The sequence below is a fragment of the Anser brachyrhynchus genome, assembly GCF_964034855.1.
Source record: "Anser brachyrhynchus genome assembly, chromosome: 1".
NCBI classification, from domain to species: Eukaryota; Metazoa; Chordata; class Aves; order Anseriformes; family Anatidae; genus Anser; species Anser brachyrhynchus.
Window position 1 is genome coordinate 190,123,648 of NC_137694.1, and position 19,559 is coordinate 190,143,206.

General features: G+C 54.0%; 2 protein-coding genes across 4 annotated transcripts in view; both read left to right on the forward strand.

The window, feature by feature from the left end:
* FLT3 (fms related receptor tyrosine kinase 3) overlaps nucleotides 1–3,668 on the forward strand; it is a 40,628-nt gene extending 36,960 nt beyond the window's left edge. For 2 of the 3 annotated variants that reach the window (XM_080575872.1, XM_080575873.1), the window contains exons 22-24: nucleotides 5–104; nucleotides 1,300–1,405; nucleotides 2,157–3,668. In XM_080575872.1, the coding sequence (XP_080431998.1) occupies nucleotides 5–104; nucleotides 1,300–1,405; nucleotides 2,157–2,282 (332 nt within the window). In that variant the 3' untranslated portion in view covers nucleotides 2,283–3,668. Of the gene's footprint in view, nucleotides 1–4; nucleotides 105–1,299; nucleotides 1,410–2,156 lie in introns of all 3 variants that reach the window. The other variant, XM_080575874.1, reaches the window with a different exon arrangement.
* Nucleotides 3,669–10,292: 6,624 nt separating this feature from the next.
* Nucleotides 10,293–16,906, forward strand: CDX2 (caudal type homeobox 2). The gene is made up of 3 exons (XM_080575876.1): nucleotides 10,293–11,946; nucleotides 14,183–14,328; nucleotides 14,986–16,906. Exons 1-3 carry the CDS (start codon nucleotides 11,451–11,453, stop codon nucleotides 15,151–15,153), a joined length of 810 nt encoding a protein of 269 aa, XP_080432002.1. The 5' UTR covers nucleotides 10,293–11,450; the 3' UTR covers nucleotides 15,154–16,906.
* The last annotated feature ends 2,653 nt before the right edge of the window (nucleotides 16,907–19,559 follow it).

Below are 19,559 nucleotides of genomic sequence, written 5' to 3' on the forward strand. Positions count from 1 at the left end.
CCAGGTGTAAATCCCTACCCTGGCATTCAGGTTGATGCCAACTTCTACAAATTAATCCAAAATGGATTTAAAATGGACCGACCGTATTATGCTACAAAAGACGTGTAAGTGTTTTTTATGAGCGATGTACAGCATGGGGATTTATACTTACTAGGTCACCATCTGTATGACCTTTAATTCATTGCACGCTGCACCCTGTTCAGAAAAGTTGCAAAAGGTGAGATATTTCTCTGACCCTGTGAAAGGTTTCTTGATCATGCAAGTTTTGTCCTAAAGCAGAAGTGATCAACACTAGAGGTTATGTGTGTTTGAAAGGACAAATTTATTATCTGTGTTGAGCTGTGCCTCCCTTACCCAGTTAACTTCCTCTTATCAGATCAGAGTGGGTTTCTTTTCTCTCTTTTTTTTTTTCTTTTTGCAAAAGCAAAGTTATGCTGTATTCATTTGGATATTGGCTAAATCTTTGGTAATAGTTTTTATTATTATTATTTTAATAGAGCATTAGCATATTTGACTCTGTTCCAGAAAGTCAAGGAACCTCTTAGAGAAAAACCCTGCTAGGGAAGAACTGGTGGGAGCTGCTGTTCAGGTGCTCGCAGCTCGTGTTTTTCAGCCAGTGCCCCTGTGCCTGGAAAGACTCTGGCTGCCTGCAGGCAGACCCCAGGGAACAAGAAGAGGAGAAGGTGGCAGGGAGCTTTGAGACCTTGCAATGTACCTCTTTCATCCTCTCTATGTAGAGACAATAATGGCATTAAAGGTACAGGTGAATCTGAGAGATTCAGCCATGAAAGGTGGCTGTGGGACTCATAAATACCAGGAAAGCTATTTGCAAGAGACTTTAGCAGATACACAGTGTACTAGTCCCTGTTGAAGCCGTAAAATCTTTAAAGTGGTCTTTAAAATTCAGAAAGACACAAAAATCCATAAAAAGACTCACTGGGGAAACTGTCTTCAGTCCTGTAGAGTCCGCAAGAGCAGATACATCCCCAGAGTCAGATAGGAATTGTCCTCCATTTTCTGTGTGGAAGCTGGAAAATAAGCTTAGCATGCCAGCACATGCCAGCCAGGGCCCCAGTCCTGTGAGAAGGATTTTGTTAAAGACTCCAGTAAAGCTGTGTTTTTAATTTCTTCCCTTTTCCCCATCTCTCTGTATGTTTTTCTCTGATGCAACCATGCTCAAATCCAGCCTTCTTCATAAAATCATTCTGGTGCCCTGTGATTCCCGTGCAACTTCTGCATTTCCATGTAGTCCCTTACTAGAGACTCCAAAAGCTCATGTGTCACCTCCTTGCTCTGCAGCTACTGCGTGATGCAGTCCTGTTGGGCACTGGACTCCAGAAGAAGACCTTCTTTTTCCAGGCTTGTTTCCTCTCTTTCCTGTCAGCTGGCTGAGGCAGAGGGAGCAGTAAGTAAGCACAGAAGAAAAAATGTGTTTTTTGTTTGTTTGTTTGTTTTCGAGCCCCACAGACCATAATGGGCTGAGAAACAGTCTTATGGTTTCTATTCTTATGTGCCACTGTGCTAGGGAGCTATTCCCCAGGGATGTTACTTACTCAGCCCGTGTTACAGAAATGCATTTCCCCTGTGCAGAAGCCAGTGCAGCAAAACTACTGATTCCTACCTGGGTATGCACTCTGAGCTTGACACACTCTTTTCCCATGTCCGGAGTTCTTACCAGCCTTTTGGGGTGTGTGGGGCTGTGGATGAGACTTGCCATTGCAGCCCTGAACCTCTCTGCATGCTGCTAGCCTGGCAGAAAGTGTCAGATGGAGAGGTCCCTTTTCCACCTCTTACTAATAACAGACACGCATGACATGTTTGGTGGCTGCATGCATGCCCACCCTTACTGCCAAAGGTAACACCAAGGGTTGCAATGAGCAACCAAAGCACTGTAGCAGGAAAAAAAAATCTTCTGCAGCCCAGTGCCCTTCCTCAGCCCAACTCTTTTTGAGCAGATAAGATCCATCTCCCTTAGGCAGTTGTCTGGACTCCCTTTGGAGTCGGTGGGAAGTAGCAGACCTGAGCGCGGCTCTCCCATGACATCCCCATGACGGGGATGTCTCGCCCAGTACCTGCTTCATCAGAAGAAAAGTAGTTCTCCAAGTACAATAAATCATAACAGAAGATATCATTTGTTTCCTCTTCTCAATTGCTAGGTTTACCAGAACATGAAAAGAAATGTTTCTACACACAAATCCAACGCCAAAACTAAGCCACATGTAAGTAAGGATGAGGAATCTTTTCAGTCCTCAGCTCTGCTCCAGCATGAAGACTCAAGTTAAAAAATAATCTGGGTTCCGGATCTCAGTATTTTCCTATACTCCACGTAGCATAAATGCTTTACATCACCACTAGAAAAATAAGATGTTAGCAACTGCTGCTCTATTCGCATTTCTTATGGGCCACTCTGTATTTATGTTACTTTGAGGAGAAGACAGCAATTCATTTCTTTGAATTCAGCAAACACGTCTGTCACAAGACAGGAGCAGTTGTCTTTTTGCTGGTTTTCTACAACTGGATATCTCTTTTCCTGGCTATATGCAAACAGTGCCTAATCAATGCATCAGAATTCAGACTGTTCTTGCTGTATTGCAAGCAAACACAACAAAATCCATGGTTTTTTTAGTTAACGTTTACAAACGCAGAGAATGATCTAAAGAGAAATCGTGTGATTTCCAGAACTGCAACACACGTCTTGATCTCCAGAGGCCAGTAAGTGTTGGAAAAAAGACCACCAAAGTAGCCAACTTTAGATGCCTGAATTTTAAAACATCAGCTTTAGTTTACAAGGAACTGTATATCTGAACATGTACAACTGCCTCATCCTGAATATCTCAATCGCTGTAAAGTTCCCAATAGATATGCAGTTCAGGTGAGTTCATTTCATTAAGCTTTGGGCATTCATGTGGGCTCCAGCCATCCAGCTCTGTGCTTGCTGATGAGAAAGAAGCACTTAGAAAGGGTGATTCCTTCTACCTAAAATAAGCATCCAAAACAGGCAGGAGAGGGCAGGAGATGACCTCCCTGCTCCCTGCTCTAGAAAATCCAGGTGACTGGCTCCAACTGGAAGTCTCACTTCCACTGAGTTATGGATAATCCCACTCTCTGAGCTTTGTGTATTTTAATATCAAATAAAAATGATTAATTCTGAAGAAATTATCCTCTGTAGCAATTTAGGAGGTATAATATCATCACTGCCAATTCCCAGAAGTCCTCCTGTCTGTATAAACCCCGCTGCAATAAAATGAGCGTGCATCTCTTTAACTTTCTCTCAGACTCCCAGGACAATAACCAGAGACTTGATGGTTTTTTAATATAGATGAGAAGACAGGTTATTTTCATGGTGAGGTTTTGGGATTTGTAAACATGCCTTTCATAATGACTAACAGGATACATTTGTCTACATCTCAGTGAATCAAGATGAGAATATATGGGTAAATAGTTCTCTGTTACATTTTACAAAATGTTATCTGCAATTAGGATTTCCAGTGGCAAATGTTGTAAATCAATGTGTTTCGATGAAATGTGCTATCTCATAAATCAAGCTGCTCTTTACTAACATCGTCTGAAAATAATGTTTTATTACAGCAATTACGAATTGTATATTTTGACTAACATTGTAGAATTAGCAAAGAATCATCGATTATTTTAATCAGACTGCTGGAGAATAGTTTGGAAGTATGAAGACAGAAATAAAACTTTAACTTTGTATGCTCTGGAAAATATAGATGGACTTTAACATGCTCGTGTAACACAATTTCAAAGCATTCAGCAAAGAGACGTCACCGTTTGGCACTGCTCACACACAGCCTACAAGGTGAGCGTCGAGCACCTCGTGCAGGCAGGAGCTGTCAGAGCTAGAGGAGCAAGGGCTGAGCTGGTTGCATCCACGCTCAGCTGGCCCTGGAGGCTGAGCAGATGTGAACTTGGCTCATTAGCCAAGATGAGGAGCAGATGGGAAGCCCATGTCCTTTAAAACAAGCCAGGGAGTTGTGTCCAATATTTTACCACAGGATTCAAAAAGGAGTGGACAGAGGTCTCATGGTCCTCACTACTGAGCTGAGGCACCTGAGTATAAAGGTAAATGGAGAAGCACGGAGCTAACACAAACTGCTGGTGATGCACACATGAAAAAGCAGCTCAGACAACACTGCACCCTGTGAGGAAGCACGATGAGGAGAAAGACCCTCCTATAAGGTGTGGACACACGGAGGGTTGTGTCTGCTTATCTGCAGAGCAGGCAGGGGTGGAGCAAAGCTGCAGGAGGAATTCAGTGGCAAATAATATCTTTTTGGAGCACATCTCCTTTCCAGGATGCTTCCAACACAACTCAGCAAGGTGTTAGTGCATTCATGAGGCGTGTGCAAGCCTACGACTGCGATGCATTAACCCAAGCCAGACGCCTTAACGCAGGCGGAGGCTGACAAGGCTTCAGCAACCACCGAGCCAAGGAGAAGCACTAGGGGGAGCTCCGGCACCGCGCTGCGCGGGGACCCGGCTCATGGAGGCGGACCCGAGGGCATCCGTGGGGATGTGGGGTGGGGTGGGGTGGGATGGGATGGGAGGGGAGGGGAGGGGAGGGGAGGGGATGGGATGGGATGGGATGGGATGGGATGGGATGGGATGGGATGGGATGGGATGGGATGGGATGGGATGGGATGGGTGCCGACCGGGCAGCTCCCTCCAGCTGTGTTCTGCCCCCACCTCCTCCCCCCCAAAAAAGGCCCTCCATCACAGAAAGCACTCACATAATAATAATAACAACAACAAGAACAGCAGCAACAACAACAACAATAATAATAATGAAATATAATAATAAATAAATTTATTATTATTATTATTATTATTATTATTATTATTATTATTATTATTATTATGAGAGCCTTCTTCTGTATTTAGACCCAGACAGGGCCCTCCAACACAGGTGAAACCACCAGGTTTGGGATACCTGGGATGGGCTTTCTGAGAGAGTCTGGGAGTAAAGTCGTGTTGCACCAGAAGAGGAGAGTGGGAGTTGTGCAGGATGGCAGGGGCAGGGGCTTGAGTTAAGAAAACTGGTTCACGGAGGGATCTGTGACAAGTGATGAAAGAGTCCAAGGTCGGCTTAGCCACAGAGCCATTTTGCAGATCTGCCATCTTTGATGAGGGTGCATTTCTGCTGGGAAACATTTCGGGAGTGCAGAAATCAAAGCAGACTGGAGATGACTGGGTTAGGGCATCCCCACGCACGCCAGACCTCAGCGCCCTTCTCACAGCCACCAAACCAGACCAGGTGCTCGGTGGCACAGGGTTTCCTCCTCCCAGCTGGAAGCGCTGCTGTGCTAGTGTATCGCTGCCTCCTTCCCCATCCCCCAGTGGCTAATTAATTAAGCCATGCAAAATGAAACAGCCTTAAAAACGCTGGCACAAAAAGATCCACCCAGGAGTGGTGGAGGAGTTCACAGAGCCCTAGGAGAGAGGTGACAGAGGAGCTCAGCTCCCTGGGTGAGCGCCCTGACACTGGTCTGGGGGCCCTTTGAAGACCCATTCCAATTCATGCTTCTGGAGATGCTTCCTGTAGACAAAACAAAAAGGGGGCTGCTCAGATCAGGGATTCAGACTTAAGGGGCTGAGGTGGAAGACTGATATTTAGGTAGAGGAGAAACAGTCCTGGCAGGACTGGGGGAGCCCAGGGGTTGTGGCTATGGATCAGGTCTCGGATGAGGAGGGATGTTGAGGAGCTGTGGTGCGTGCACCATGCCCTGTCCTTTATCTCTTTCATAGAATCATTAAGGTTCAAAAAGCCCTCCAAGATCATCTGGTCCAACCATCCCCCTACCACCAATGTCACCCACTAAACCATGTCCCCAAGCACCACGTCCAACCTTTCCTTGAACACCCCCAGGGACGGTGACACCACCACCTCCCTGGACAACACGTTCCAATGCCTGACTGCTCTTTCTGAGAAGAAATGTCTCCTCATTTCCAACCTGAACCTCCCCTGGCGCAACTTGAGGCCATTCTCTCTAGTCCTATCACTAGTTACCTGTGAGAAGAGGCCGACCCCCAGCTCCCCACACCTTCCTTTCAGGTAGCTGTAGAGAGCAATAAAGTCTCTCCTGAGCCTCCTCTTCTCCAGACTAAACTTCTGAAGAAAGCCTGGAAGTCGCATCTAATCGCAACCCGGTGGTATCACCAGTGCTGTGACAGCCCTGTCCTGAGATCCCAAGAAAAAGGAGATGCCCATGTCTGGCTTCCACCCAGCTCCCCTTGGCGAACTGAGGACCTGCAGGAGGCCAGCAAGGGCAGCCTTTGGGAGATCCTTTGGGGTCTCTGCACCAAGGGGAGCAGCTCGGGGTGGTCCCGATGCGTGGAGGTCATGGTGCTAACCCCACACAAAGCCAAACTTCGGTTCTAAATGCCACCTGGGCTGCCACCTGCGGCTGTCACCCTGTCACCCTCCCAAACCACCCCACTGAGGGCAAACCGGGCCCAGCGTGCTCAGCCCCGAGGTGAGCGGCCGGAGGAGGGCAGTGTGAGGCAAGGCTGGGAGCAGGGCCCTGCCCCTCGGCCCTGGGGCTTTTCTAGCCCAGGAGCAGGGGGTGACACCGGGCTGGCACTGGGAGGTGACAGCTGGGAGCAACCAGGAGGAGGTGGAGGGCAGTCAGACAGAAGCTCCTCCTCGGAGCCAATAGGACAGGGGTTTTTGTTTGGTTTGGAGGGCCCGGGTTTGTCCCTGGAAGACGAGAGGCCTCCTCCCTTCTTTACAGCTCCAGAGCTGTTTTCAGGAACAGGCGGCGGGGAGGAGGCGGGAAAACCTGTAGCCCCCAGGAGGAAATTTGGGAAGCGGCGTGGCCATAAGTGAGCTGGGCACCTGCGTCCCTGCACTCCCCACAGTGCCCAGCACGAAATATTACCCACAAAAGCCCAGGGGCCTGCAAGGAGGCGTGCAGTTAACGCCTTCGAAACCTTCGACCCCGCAAACAACAAACCGTCCGCCCAGGCCGGAGTCGCGCCGTGCCTTTGCTGACTGAACAGGCTTGTTGGATTGGGCTCGAAGAGAAACACGGGGCCAAGGGAGCTATGGGGCAGCCACTGCGGAGCTTCTGGCCATACAGGGCCTTGGGTAGGGGGAATAAATGGATAGGACGTGTGGGAAGACACGGCCACATGCATCACCTCCCTGCCAGGGTTATGTTTCAAAGGCAGGAGAAATAGGAAATAGACTCATGCGATCATTAGGGTTGGAAAAGCCCTCCAAGATCATCTGGTCCAACCATCCCCTACCACCACCGTCACCCACTAAACCATGTCCCTAAGCTCCATGTCCAACCTTTCCTTGAACACCCCCATGAGTTAGGAGGACAGCAAGGACCTCGGGCTTTCTATTACCCCAAGATGAAGGGGGGGACAGCCTGGAGGCTCGCAGCTGCAGTGTGATGGTGTCCTTGGGGAGGGACTCAGCACCAACATCTGCGGCCACATCCTGCACGGTGCGAGGCCGAAGGCTGCGGCTGAGGGACACCACACAGCCCAAGGAGCATGGGGGGAGACTGCAGGCCCCATGAGGGGCTGGGAGGGTGTGGGGGTGTCCCCCAGGGCTATGGGGCTGCCAGCAATAGCTGCTTGGCCTCGGGCTCCTGCCCGTTGGGTGCGCGCTGTGGGCTGAGTCCTGGCCACTGTGACTGGATCAGGCCCCGGGGTGACATCCCAGAGGGGAGCCTGGGGACAGCCCCAGACACCCCATGGCAGACCGAATCCTCCTGTGCTTAATTTAACTCTTTCCCCACATTTTCTCCCCACACTTCCTTTAGGCTCCCATTTCCCGGAGGGGAGCTGGGACCATCCAAGCTGAGCCCTGACGGCACCTGTCCAAGGGGGCAGCGGGGGGGGCCCGGCTGGTGCTGCAGCTTGGCATGCTGTGCTGTGCCATGCCTTGCTGTGCCATGCCTTGCTGTGCCGAGCCGTGTCATGCCATGCCTTGCTGAGCCGTGCCGAGTGGTGCCGTGCCTTCCCCCCAGTCCCCCGGCTCCGCTCCCTTCCCAGCAACGAGGATCCCGCTGGGGAGCAAGCGCTCAGCATCCAACCCTCTCCGAGAGGCATGTGCTTAAACAAGCCGGGTATCAACCCCACGATAAAAGTATTGGGTTATTCTGCAACGTAATCTACATCAAAGCCTCGGGGGCTGCCGGCTTGAAAAGATCCAAGATGTTTTCTGAGTCCTTATCATGTCTGTGCTTAGGGGGAGCCATAAATTCCACAGGGCGGACGAACTAACACACGATTCCTCCTTCCCTTCGCTCTCCTTGGCCACCAAAGGGCTTTTATTTTTCTTTTTTTCTTTTCTTTTTTTTTTTTTTTTTGCCTTGCAAACAAAGCTCCCGGTTCCGCGCCGTTAACACGGGGGGGCACGGGAGGGGGATGATCTCCCCACCCCACCCCAAGCTTCTCCTCAGTGATGGAAAAATACTAGTTTTTCAAACAAAAACGCATATTACGACCCAAAAAGGTGCACACACAGCCCTGCAAGGCCCTTCCCGGGGCTTAAGGGGGGCGGGGGGTGCCTGGCACTGGGCACTGGCCGCTGCCCCCCCCGGGACCGGCAGCGGGCACCGGGTGCGCCGTCGGCGGCTCCCTCGGACCCGGATCCCCCGGGGGCAGGCAGATCCCCTGGGAAATGGTGATTTTCGGCTCCAGATGGAAGGTTTGGGGCTCAAGGAGGAAAGCGGGGAGCCCGCAGCGACGGCTCCGGAGCCCCGGAGCCCGAAGCGGGGAGCCCGGCACGGCAGCGTCTGGCCGGGCCAAAGTCCTGGGAGAAAGAGCCCCTCGGGGAAAAAATAAATAAATAAAAGAAAATAAAAGAAAAGAAAAAGAAAAGAAATAAAGTAAAACGAAAAGAAAAGAAATGAAAAGAAATAAAGTGAAATGAAATGAAATGAAATGAAATGAAATGAAATGAAATGAAACGAAATGAAACGAAATGAAACGAAATGAAACGAAATAAAATGAAATGAAATGAAATGAAATAAAATAAAATAAAATAAAATAAAATAAAATAAAATAAAATAAAATAAAATAAAATAAAATAAAATAAAATAAAATAAAATAAAATAAAATAAAATAAAATAAAATAAAATAAAATAAAATAAAATAATAAAGAAACAAACCAAAACACAATAGCACCAGGTGATATTTCTCTCCAACCGGCCGCTCCGACTGGGCAATTGTCGGTTTTAGAGGTATCGGGTCGCTTTTCCCCGCTGGGGATCTAGGGAAATAAGAACATAATAATAATAATAATAATAATAATAATAATAATAATAATAATAATAATAATAATAGTAATATAGAAGGAAACAAGGGGGGGAGAGACCAGGGCCTCTCCTGCGCTCCTGTGTCTGGGGATGGAGCTGCCAGAGCCCCCCAACGGGACCCGCTCCGCTCCGGGGGCTTTGGCCGGAGCAGGAAAAGTCCCAAAAAGGTGGCAGCGAAGGAGGGGGAGGCAGCCAGGGCCGGCTCGGGACCCTCCACCCCGGCAAAGCCTTGTCGCCTTTGTGTCCCCAAATCCGCGGGGACAGAAGAGGGAAAACCAGCGTGGGAGCTGCAGCTGGAGGCGGTGCCCCTCTCCCCAATTTTTTGTGGGGGAGACAAAAATCCTGCCCCAGCCGAAACGAAGGGGGACAGGGGAAGGGGAGTGCCGCCGTCCACGGAGACGGTGCGGGCGGGGGACACGAGAAAAGCCAAGGAGGGGAGGATCGGGGAGGGGGCACCCCGAGCTGTCCGTGCCCGGCTGGTTTAGGGTTTTTCTGGGGTTTGGTGCGATTTAATACTTTATGTTCGGATTTTTGTCGTTTGGATGGTTCCTTCCTCCCTTTGTGGCATCATCAACTTGGCGTGGGGGCTGCGAGCCCCGCTCCCCCTCCCAGTTAACCCAGCAGCACCCAGGTGCGATGCTGGAAACGGGAGGGAAACCACCTCGGGAGAAGGCTGCGGGCGAGCGTTGCGCTCTTGTTATTGTAGGGTCGCGATTGTGGGCTCGCAACCACGGCCGTGAGCTTGAGGCAACCTCGTTTTCCGCACGGTACCCGTGCGACGGGACACGGACACCCGGGTACCGACCACCGGAGACCCCCGGGAGCCCGGGGAGAGCCGTCGGGGAAAGCCGGTGCGACGTGCTGGGAAAGCGGGAGGGGGCTTTTCTCGGCGGGTGAAAGGTTCCCTCGCTGTGTCATGGGAAAAGATGCAAATATGCAAACGTTTTCTGGCATTGTCCCGGCTCAGGGTGAAAAGTTAAAGCATAAAAGCGGCGGGGGGAGCTGAGAAAAGGGGGGGTTGGGGGGGCGCCTCTTCAAAGGGGGCTGGCTGGCTCGGGGAAGCCGGCTGCCGCTCGCCCGCTCTCCGGGGCGGGTTCCCAAGGCGTCGGGGTGGGAAATAAAAAAAAATACGAGTGTGCCAGGAGGGGAGGTCGCCTTTTTACCCGACGGCATCGCCCCTCCCGGCTTTCCCGGTGGAGATGAGAGCGGGCAAAGCTCTTCCTTCGCTACCCCCGTGGGCGCCCCGCAGCCCGGCTTTGGGGAGCTCTTTTTGGGGCGGGAGGCGCTGCTCGAGCACGGGGCACGGGGCCCACGTCGAGGCCGTCGGGGGCAAGGGGGAAAAGGAGCCCCCAGGAGCACCGGGGCCCCGACAGCGCCGGGTTTGGAGGCTGCGGGGACACACGCGTGGGGACAGAGGCTGTGCCCTCCGAGGGGGGGGTCTCCTCTTACCTCGCCTCCATCGCCCGTGACCGAGTGGGCAGCGCCCTAGAAAGAGCAGCAGGCCGCGGCGGCGGGGGGGTTTGTGGCTTAAAAGAACCACGAGAAAGAAGGAAAAAAAAATCGCTTGGTGGATTTTTAATGAAAACTCCCTCCTCCTCCGCCCCTTCCTTGCCCCCCAGCCCCAAGAAGAGCTGGTTAAAGCGCTGCCCGCAGATCGGCCGCGATACACGGTTCCCATATTCCCACCCTCGCCCTTAGATCTCCCTCTCTGTCTTTTGCAAGTCTCTTGATTTCATCCTTTGAACCTGTGATTGGAGGTTAAAGTGCACCAGGTTGCAATGGAAGGAGGAAGCTCTTAAACAATAAAGGCTTGAATATTTAGCTGTGATCAGGTCGCTGCCCTCTCCTTATCTTTTTAAATGCAAATCGTCTTTTAGGGGTAGTAGCTATATACCCAGCGCCTCTCCACGTCACCTGCCTTTGGTGTGTCTGGGCCATTACTAATAGGGCCTTGTAAACAATCGTTAATCATGTAAGTGCTGCCGGCCATCGGCTTCGGACCGGCCCCGGCAGCGAGCAGCGCTCGGCGCCGAGGCAGAGCGGGGCCGCGGCCCCTCCGCCTGCCCCCTCCCCGCCCCGGGGGAGCCCGGCCCCGGGCCCCAGCAGCTCCGAGAGCCCCAGCAGCATGCGGAGAGCCGCCGCCGGGGTCCCGCCAGCATGTACGTGAGCTACCTCCTGGACAAGGACGGGCCCATGTACCCCGGCCCCGTGCGCCACTCGGGGGGGCTCAACCTGGCGGCGCAGAACTTCGTGGGCGCCCCCCAGTACGCGGACTACGGGGGCTACCATGTGAACCTCGACAGCTCCCAGTCCCCCGGCACGGCCTGGCCGGCTCCCTACGCCGCTCCTCTCCGCGACGACTGGGGAGCCTACGGGCAAGGGGCGCCGCCGGCCGCCGGAACCGTCCACGGCCTCAACGGGGGCTCCCCGGCCGCGGCCATGGCCTACAGCCCCGCCGAATACCACCACCACCACCCGCACGCCCACCACCACGCCGGCCCCTCGCCCCACTGCTCCGCCGGGGTCATGCAGCCCCTCAACGCCGCCGCCGCCGCCGCCGGGGCCGCCCCGGAGCCGCTGTCCCCCGGGGGGCAGCGCCGAGGGCTCTGCGAGTGGATGAGGAAACCGGCGCAGCCCCCCCTCAGCAGCCAGGGTAAGCGGGGAGCCGGCGGGGAGCCGCGGAAAGGGGCGCCCCGTCGGGGGACGGGGGGTGCTCCGCGCCCGTCGGGGGGCCCGGGGAGGGGGGACCTCGGCACAAACCCGCTCGGGAGCTGCTCCTCGGCGGCGTTTTCTTGCTGGCCACCGGGGGGAAAAAGCGCTGCTGACAGCCGCCCCGCGCTCCCCGGTACGCGGCCCGCGGCGGAGGGCAGCGGCAGAGCCCCGAGGGCTCCCCGTGCGCCCCGTCGGGGGGTCGCGGAGCTCCGGGAGCGAGCCCGGGCGGCATCCCGAGGGCAACGCTCCGCTCTTCCTCCCTCCTCCGCTCCGCTCGTCCACTTATAGCCACTTAAAAGATTTTTATAACCAATTACAGGCGTATAAATCATCGGCCGGTGTCGCTCCGCATTTGTTTCTGACTCACTGGCCGCCTAACCCTTTAGGAACCCTTAGCGCGGCCGGGCCACCCCTGCGGGGATTTCGGGTGCCCTCGGTCCCCGAAATGGGGCCGGGAGGTGCGAGGGCGTCCCCCCCCCCCCCCTTGTGTCCCCCCCTCCCCGTTCCCCCGGCGGCCGAGGCTGCCTGGGGGAGGCCGGGGGAGGCCGCTCCCGGCGCCGCTCTCCCTTGTGATGTTAATCCCCCCGCAGCCCGGCCGGGCCCCCTCTTTTATATATTCCTCCCCCCCCCCCCTTTACATCTGCCACGGGGAGATGCATGCCTCCCGCTTTGATGTACACCTTCCGCTGCCATTGTCTCTCTTTTTTATTTGTATTTATAAATATACGGCCGAAAAGCACCCAAAAAAAAGAGACTTTGGGCGTCCCTCTCCCAGCTCCGGGGGGGTTCCCCGACGGCCCGGGGAGGGGGGTCCCGGGCACCGAGGCTCTGGGGAAGCCCCGGTGCCCCCGCCGCTGGCTCCGGGTGGCGGTGGCGGTGTTGGAGGAGCTCCCCCGGGGCCCGTGGCGCTTCCCAGGGCAGCCCGTGGTGTTCCCACAGGTCGGGGCTGCGCGGTGGTGGCCGGTCCCTTGGCTCCATTCAAATTCTGCCTTTGGAGCCAGTGTTTATGTTAATGCGCGAGGCTGGGGGGGGGGGGATGAAAGCGCCTGCCGCCATTTGTTCAGTAGTGGTAATTCAAACAGAATGTGGCTGTCATTAAGGCTTTGAGAAGGTTTTTTTTTTTTTTTTTTTGTCTTTGATAAGATCTCCTTGTCCCGCATTGTTTGGGATTGTGTTCCCTATTCACTGGCTCTGGGGAGTTTTCTCTGATCAGGCTTGTATCTTTACAGGGTGCTTTTGTTGTGGTTTGCAGAGAGTTTACCTGAACAAAGTCAGCCTGCCAGCCATTAAGCACCTAGGGGGCAGAAACTCCCCGCGCCTCAGATCTCTGGGGAAGGAGGAGAAGGGCCGGGGCTCCAACCAGCTCAACCAGAAACGAGCCCAAGAAAGGAGGTCACTCCATGCAGCCATGCATATACTCGCCGGCCACTCGCCGAAATTCGCCTTCGGATTGGGTTTTGTTCATTTTGGGGGGCTGCAACCGCGCGGAGCCCTCCCGGGGGCACCGCGGAGTCCCCTCCGGCCCTGCCCGACGCCGGCGGCGGGGCGAGAGGCGGCGGAGCCGGGCGGGAGCCCGGGGGCTGCTCCAAGCCGCCGGGCCCTCAGCGGGACTTTCCTTTCTTTTCCCCTTTCCCCCCCTTTTCCCTTTTTTTTTTTCCCCTTTTTCCCTCCTTTTTCCATTTTCCCATTTTTTTCCTTTCTCCCCCATTTTTTCCTTTTTTTCCCCCCTTTTCCCTTTTTTCCCCCCCCTCTTTTTCCTTTTTTCCCCTCTTCTTTTCCCTCTCCTCCTAAGTCCTTCCCCGATGGGGAAGGCAAAGCAAAACCAAAGGTGGCCAAAAGAGCACAATAAAGTTGTCCCCAGCAAAACGACCGGGAGCGCACCGGAGCGCGAGGGGGGGGGGGGGGGTGGCGGAGGGCCCGCGCCCATGTCGCTGTCGCAACTGACATTCCCGCAGCTTTTGCAACACGTGCCCAAGGTCTGAGGGACGGTTTAACTGCTGCTCTCCCCTCTGTTTGCTGTTCTCAGGGGAGCCCGGTGCAGGGAGAGGCGGGCAGGAAGCCGGGCTGGCCTCATCCTGCTTGCCCTGCGCCCTCCGGGAGCCACCCTGCGGCGGCCGCCGCGCAGCTCCGCGCTGCTTTTGCTTTTGCTTTCCCAACCCGGGCTTTGTTCCCCGCAGTTAAAACCAGGACGAAAGACAAGTACCGCGTCGTCTACACCGACCACCAGCGGCTGGAGCTGGAGAAGGAGTTCCACTACAGCCGCTACATCACCATCCGGAGGAAAGCGGAGCTGGCCTCCAGCCTGGGGCTGTCCGAGAGGCAGGTGTGTGCCTCCAGAATGTAGGGGTCGGGTGTGGGGGGTCGGGATGTGTGGGGCAGGGATGCGTGGGTCGGGATTTGTGGGGTTGGGATGCGCAGGGATGGAATGCACGGGGCAGGGATGTGCGGGGCAGGGATGTGCGGGGCAGGGATGTGTAGGGTCGGGATGTGTAGGGTAGGGTCGGGATGTGTAGAGTTGAGATGTGTAGGGTCAGGATGTGTAGAGTTGAGATGTGTAGTATCTAGATGTATAGGGTTGGGATGTGTAAGTTTGAGATGTGTAGGGTTGGGATGCACAGGGACAGGATGTGTAGGGTTGGGATGTGTAGGGTTGGGATGTATCGGGTTGGGATGTGTAGGGTTGGGATGTGTAGGGTTGGGGTGTGTAGGGTTGGGATGTGTAGGGTTGGGATGTTTTGGGTTTAATGTACAGGGTTGTGATGCGCGCATCGGGATGCAGGAATGCCCGGGACAGGGATGCTCAGTGCGGGGATGCTTGGAGCAAGGATGCGCGCAACCAGGGATGCGTGGAACCAGGGATGCGCATGCCAGGATGAACAGGGAGGCTCCCGGCGCCTCTCCCATTACGGATCCCCGGGGGGAGGGGGGGGGGGACAGCCGCAGGCAACACCCCCCTGACTGCCCTCTCTCCCCCCGGCAGGTGAAAATCTGGTTCCAGAACCGGCGGGCGAAGGAGAGGAAGATCAACAAGAAGAAGCTGCAGCAGGCGCAGCCCGGCGGTGCGGAGCCGCTCAGCCCCGGCGCCCCTCTGCAGGGTCCCACGGGGGGGGCGGCAGCCGCCGGGCTGGGTCCCGCCGCCCCCCAGTGACAGCGGCCGGGGGGGGGCCGCAGCTCAGGGACTGCTGGAGGGCACGGCCGCAGCGGGGCCGGGCCGAGCCGTGCCGGGCCGTGCCGGGGCCGGGGGGGGTCTCGGTGGCACGGTGGGAGCGGCCCCCCCCCCGCCTATGCACTACACCGCCCCGCGGGGCCGGCCTTGTGTACAGAGTGTACAGTGTGCGTGTCTCGTCGTCCGGGGGAATCGTGGCGGTGGCTTTATTATTATTAATGTTATTATGGTTTTCGGTTTTCTTTTTTTATTGTTTTTACCCTGGAGTTTGTTAGATAAAAGGGGGGCGCGGGCACTGCCTGCCTGCCCCCCGTGAATCTCAGGGATCCGCAAGGTTTTCGAAATGTTGTCGGGCTAACAATGAATTTTAACAGGAAGAAAAAAAATTAAAGCACATTTTTTTATTTTATATTTTATTATTTTATTTTTTCTCATGACCATAAATATGCAAAACGTTCATCCTGCCCTAAGGGTCAGAGCAGACAAGATAAGGCGCTGTTTAAACGTTCAGAAGTGAATTGCTTAATGTTAGACACTTGTAAAAGAGCCCATAAATCCCGTGCTGATAGTCATCCAGCCAGATTTATTAGCCGCAGTGCAGAGAAATTGGAAGAGTGAAGTCTCTGCAAATCATGTCCAGCCGTGCTGGAGGGGGGATCCTTCTCCGTGTGTGCGGAGCTAACGCAAAGTGCCTGGTGCCATTTTGCAATGCTTGCAGTGTCCTTTAATTTAAATTATGTCTCTTTTCTCGCCCCCTCGTGCTGTTTGGCTCACTTGGAGTTTTTTTTTTCCAGTTAGTTTTCAAAACTGCCCTTGGATTTACCAGCTTTGCCTTCATCGCAGCCTCACTGAGAGCAGAAACCCGCAGAGGAGCCATGTGCCCAACACAGCTCGCCTCCCATGGGCTGTGCCCGTTCACCATTTCTTCTTAAACGATGGGGACCAGGATAGAAATGCCAAAGGCTCACCCAGCTTGAGACGAAAGGAGAAAGGTCTGGTTGATTTGGCCAAATCACCCAGTGCCCCAGGCTGGCTGTGGGACCTGCTCATGTGGGGCTGCGCCCTGGTGGGAATGGGAGCACCGCCCAGCCCCAGGCACATTTTGGGGTGATTTCTGCAGGTTGCTGACTTCTCCGGCACATGGCCCTGTGTCTCTCTGTTTTTCTCACCAACTCCATTCCAAATACCCCATTTGCCTTCCTCGGGGCATTTTGTTTTTCCTCTTCTCACCTTGCTGACAGCCGAAGCCACGTGCCAGCGGGATCTGCAGGACGGCACGGGCAGGATCGGTTTGCCCCATGGACCAGGTATCTCTTCTCTGTGCCTGAGGGAGGATGGGGAAATGCTGACAGCTGAGTTTTTCTGCAGCTTTTGGGGCTGGACACAGGCTGGCAGCAGCCACGAAGACCTGAACCCGGTCTCCCATGCATGGGGGAAGACCGAGGCAGGGAGCAGCACTCCCAGTGCAGGGAGTGGTTGTGCCAGGGAGTGTGGTCAAGTCCACAGGGTTTTGCAGGCACCATCCCCTGCTCCTTCCTCCCAGGGGAGCCCAGGGTCTCCAGGTGGGTGCTGTCCCCCTTCGAGGATGCCCTCTGGTGCCCGGGGCCGCCCCCGCAGCATCGATCCCAGGCCCGGCTGCTGCCTGAGCTGGTGCGGGTTGCTGCGATACGCCTGTCAATAAACCCTGTTTGGATTGTGGAGCGGAGCGCAAGGTTTGTTTGTTTAGTGGTTAGAGGTTCAAAAGTCGGCATTGTCCCACTGCAGAACGAGTACAAGTTTTTTCTCCCTAAGGAAAAGCTGGCTGCGGCGGGTGGGAGGGAGGGAGGGAGAGATATCGGTGGGCCCTTTTATTTGCTTCCAGGAATAATTAATGGCAGCGCAAAAAAAAAAAAAAAAGAAAAAAGAAAAAAAAAAAGATGACCACGGAGTTATGAAGGACCATCAATAAGTGAATTAATCACAAAGGATCTTTGGGTGTGATAGGTGTTGCTTGGCAGGGTTTGGCTGGCACTTCCCCATGCCCCTGGAGCTGGGGTGGCATGGGGCTGGCAGAGCCCTGGGATCACCACCACGAGGGTGGCACGGGACTGCCCAGACAGATCTGAGACACCACGACAGATTCTGTTCCCCTCCAGCACCACGTTCCTGCTTGTCTTCAATGCTGAAAGTGCCGGGATCTTCAGCTTTTATCTATAGGACTTTTGGGTGAACAACTCGTAAAGTGCACGAAGTTCTTATGTCTCCAAATTGTTCACACCAAAACAAGCCCGGTGTGTTTTAAGCAATCCCCATTACTGATCTCTTTCCCCCTTTGCTAGTGAACGTTTGCTTTTGAGCTCCCCTCAAGTTCTTGCTGGCGGCAATGCAGAACTCAAATTTCTTGCTATAAAGAGGAACCAACCGAGCAAATTATATCCACACCCAACTTCAAACATTTGCCCCCTCCCATCCCCAAACAAATAAACCACCAGCCTTCCGCCTTCCTTTATATTCCCTATGCACCATAAAGGAGTGTAAAAAGGCAAAAACTGGATAACTTCTTTATTTGGGGTGATATTTACAGGGATGTGGAGCACTCCAGTGGCCGGACTATGATGCTGAATGGGATTTGGGAGTGGTGAGCTGGTTTTGGTGACACCCCCATGCCAACCATGTTATGTCCCTCAGCCTGCTAGCTGAAGTCAGTGAGCTTTATAGAAAGGAAAAAATTAAAAATAAAAAATCCCTGAAGTCAGCAACAAGGAACCAGCCCCAGAAACCCTGGATCCCACTGGGGCCTGGAGCCGTGTGCCGAAGTTTTGAGCGGTCCGAGCCGAAAGCAAAAGTTGAACTGGTGCCAGTGAGGCGGTGCTGGAGGCCTTCCAGGAGCAAACAGCTCATGAAGGGTAAGGGAAGGCAGCAGAACAGGGGTCAGGTGAAGGCACGCCCGGGTGTGCAACAGCTCAGGGACAAAATAAGGCCACCGGCGTGTGAAGGGGCATGGGGAGGGTGGCTCAAGGGAGCAGAGGGCAGGAGGTGCACTTGCAGCCCGTGGAGGCTGGCCTTGGCCAGGAGCTGTGGGTGAAGGCTGCTGTGGAGAAGTGCCAGGAAGCTCTGGGGACAGTCCCTCTTGCTGCTGCTGAGTGAACACAGGCTGTTTCTTTTAGTTAATGTCTCAGCTGCCATGATGTCCCCCATCCCTTTCTCAGCTTTTGGCTCTTTTGGAGATGAAGCTGACCTTCCTTGAAGGAAGGGGACAGGCACTCCCTTGCAAAGCAACAGAAAAAATTTGAGCTATTCACTAAAATAAACAGTTTGTTGCCAGGAGACTGGATTCGGAGACCAGGAATCCCTTTCCAGATCTGTATTTCTAAATTAAATTGTCATCCATTGGGGACGATGCCCAGTGCATCCCCATGCAGGTGCTTTAAAAGCATCACCAGTATGGGCAAAGAGAGGATGAAAACTCGCAGAAGATTCTCACTTCATGCCCACCTGGATGTGTAAGTACAGATCTGTGGCAGACATCAGGCCCCAGCCCCGTTAACCATTGGCAAGATCACCGTCTTCCCTCAGAGGGTGGCGAGGCCCTGGCACAGGCTGCCCAGAGAAGCTGTGGATGCCCCATCCCTGGAGGTGCTCAAGGCCAGGCTGGATGGGGCTTTGGGCAACCTGGTCTGGTGGGAGGTGTCCCTGCCCATGGCAGGGGGTTGGAACTGGGTGGGCTTTAAGGTCCCTTCCATCCCAAACCATTCTGTGATCCTATGAAGGTGGCAAGCAATAGTTTTCCTCCTGTTCCTATCTTCCTCTGGTCAAAACATAATATCTAATCTGTTGGCCAGAGCAGAGGCTTTGATTCACTTCCTCCAATTAACAAAAGTGTATCACTGGCTTTGTTTAAGGTCTTAAAGAACTGCTTCTAACTGCTTATTTCAAGTTGTTCTGCAAGTAGGTCATGCCCAATGTAACATCTCAACTCAAGCCCCGCTTCCCAGTGCTCCTGCACCCAGATATAACAGGCAGGGTTGGAAGGAAAGTTCTTCCTATGGTGTTATTCAGAGAGAGCAGAGCAAGCCAGAACAAAAAAAAGCCCTGCAAGAGCAAATCTTGCTGCAGAGGAATAAAAGCCGAGCACGCGGACCCGTCCTGCTCCAGGCATTCTTGTCCCCTTAGTCATCCAGGTATTTTTTGGCAGCTGTCGCAAGCTTGTGTAGTTTTGCTTTTGAGTCAGATCCTGTTCCCCTGACAAGTCTTGTTGGCTTCCAAGAAGTCCCAGCCTGTCCCTCAGATACCTTTGACAGGACCAAAGAGCTTTGTGAGAGAAAAGCTGCCTTATCTCTGGCATTCTTTGGGGAGGATGCTCCTGCCGCAGGACTTCCCTTCCTCCTCAGGTGAACAAGGCAAGCTTT

What these genes read in the sequence shown, in the direction of transcription:
- CDX2 (XM_080575876.1), top strand. Translation starts at nt 11,451, where the DNA reads ATGTACGTGAGCTACCTCCTGGACAAGGACGGGCCCATGTACCCCGGC. An exon ending in GCCCCCCCTCAGCAGCCAGG is followed by an intron (nt 11,947 to 14,182) that starts GTAAGCGGGGAG and finishes TGTTCCCCGCAG; the next exon opens with TTAAAACCAGGACGAAAGAC. An exon ending in TGGGGCTGTCCGAGAGGCAG is followed by an intron (nt 14,329 to 14,985) that starts GTGTGTGCCTCC and finishes TCCCCCCGGCAG; the next exon opens with GTGAAAATCTGGTTCCAGAA.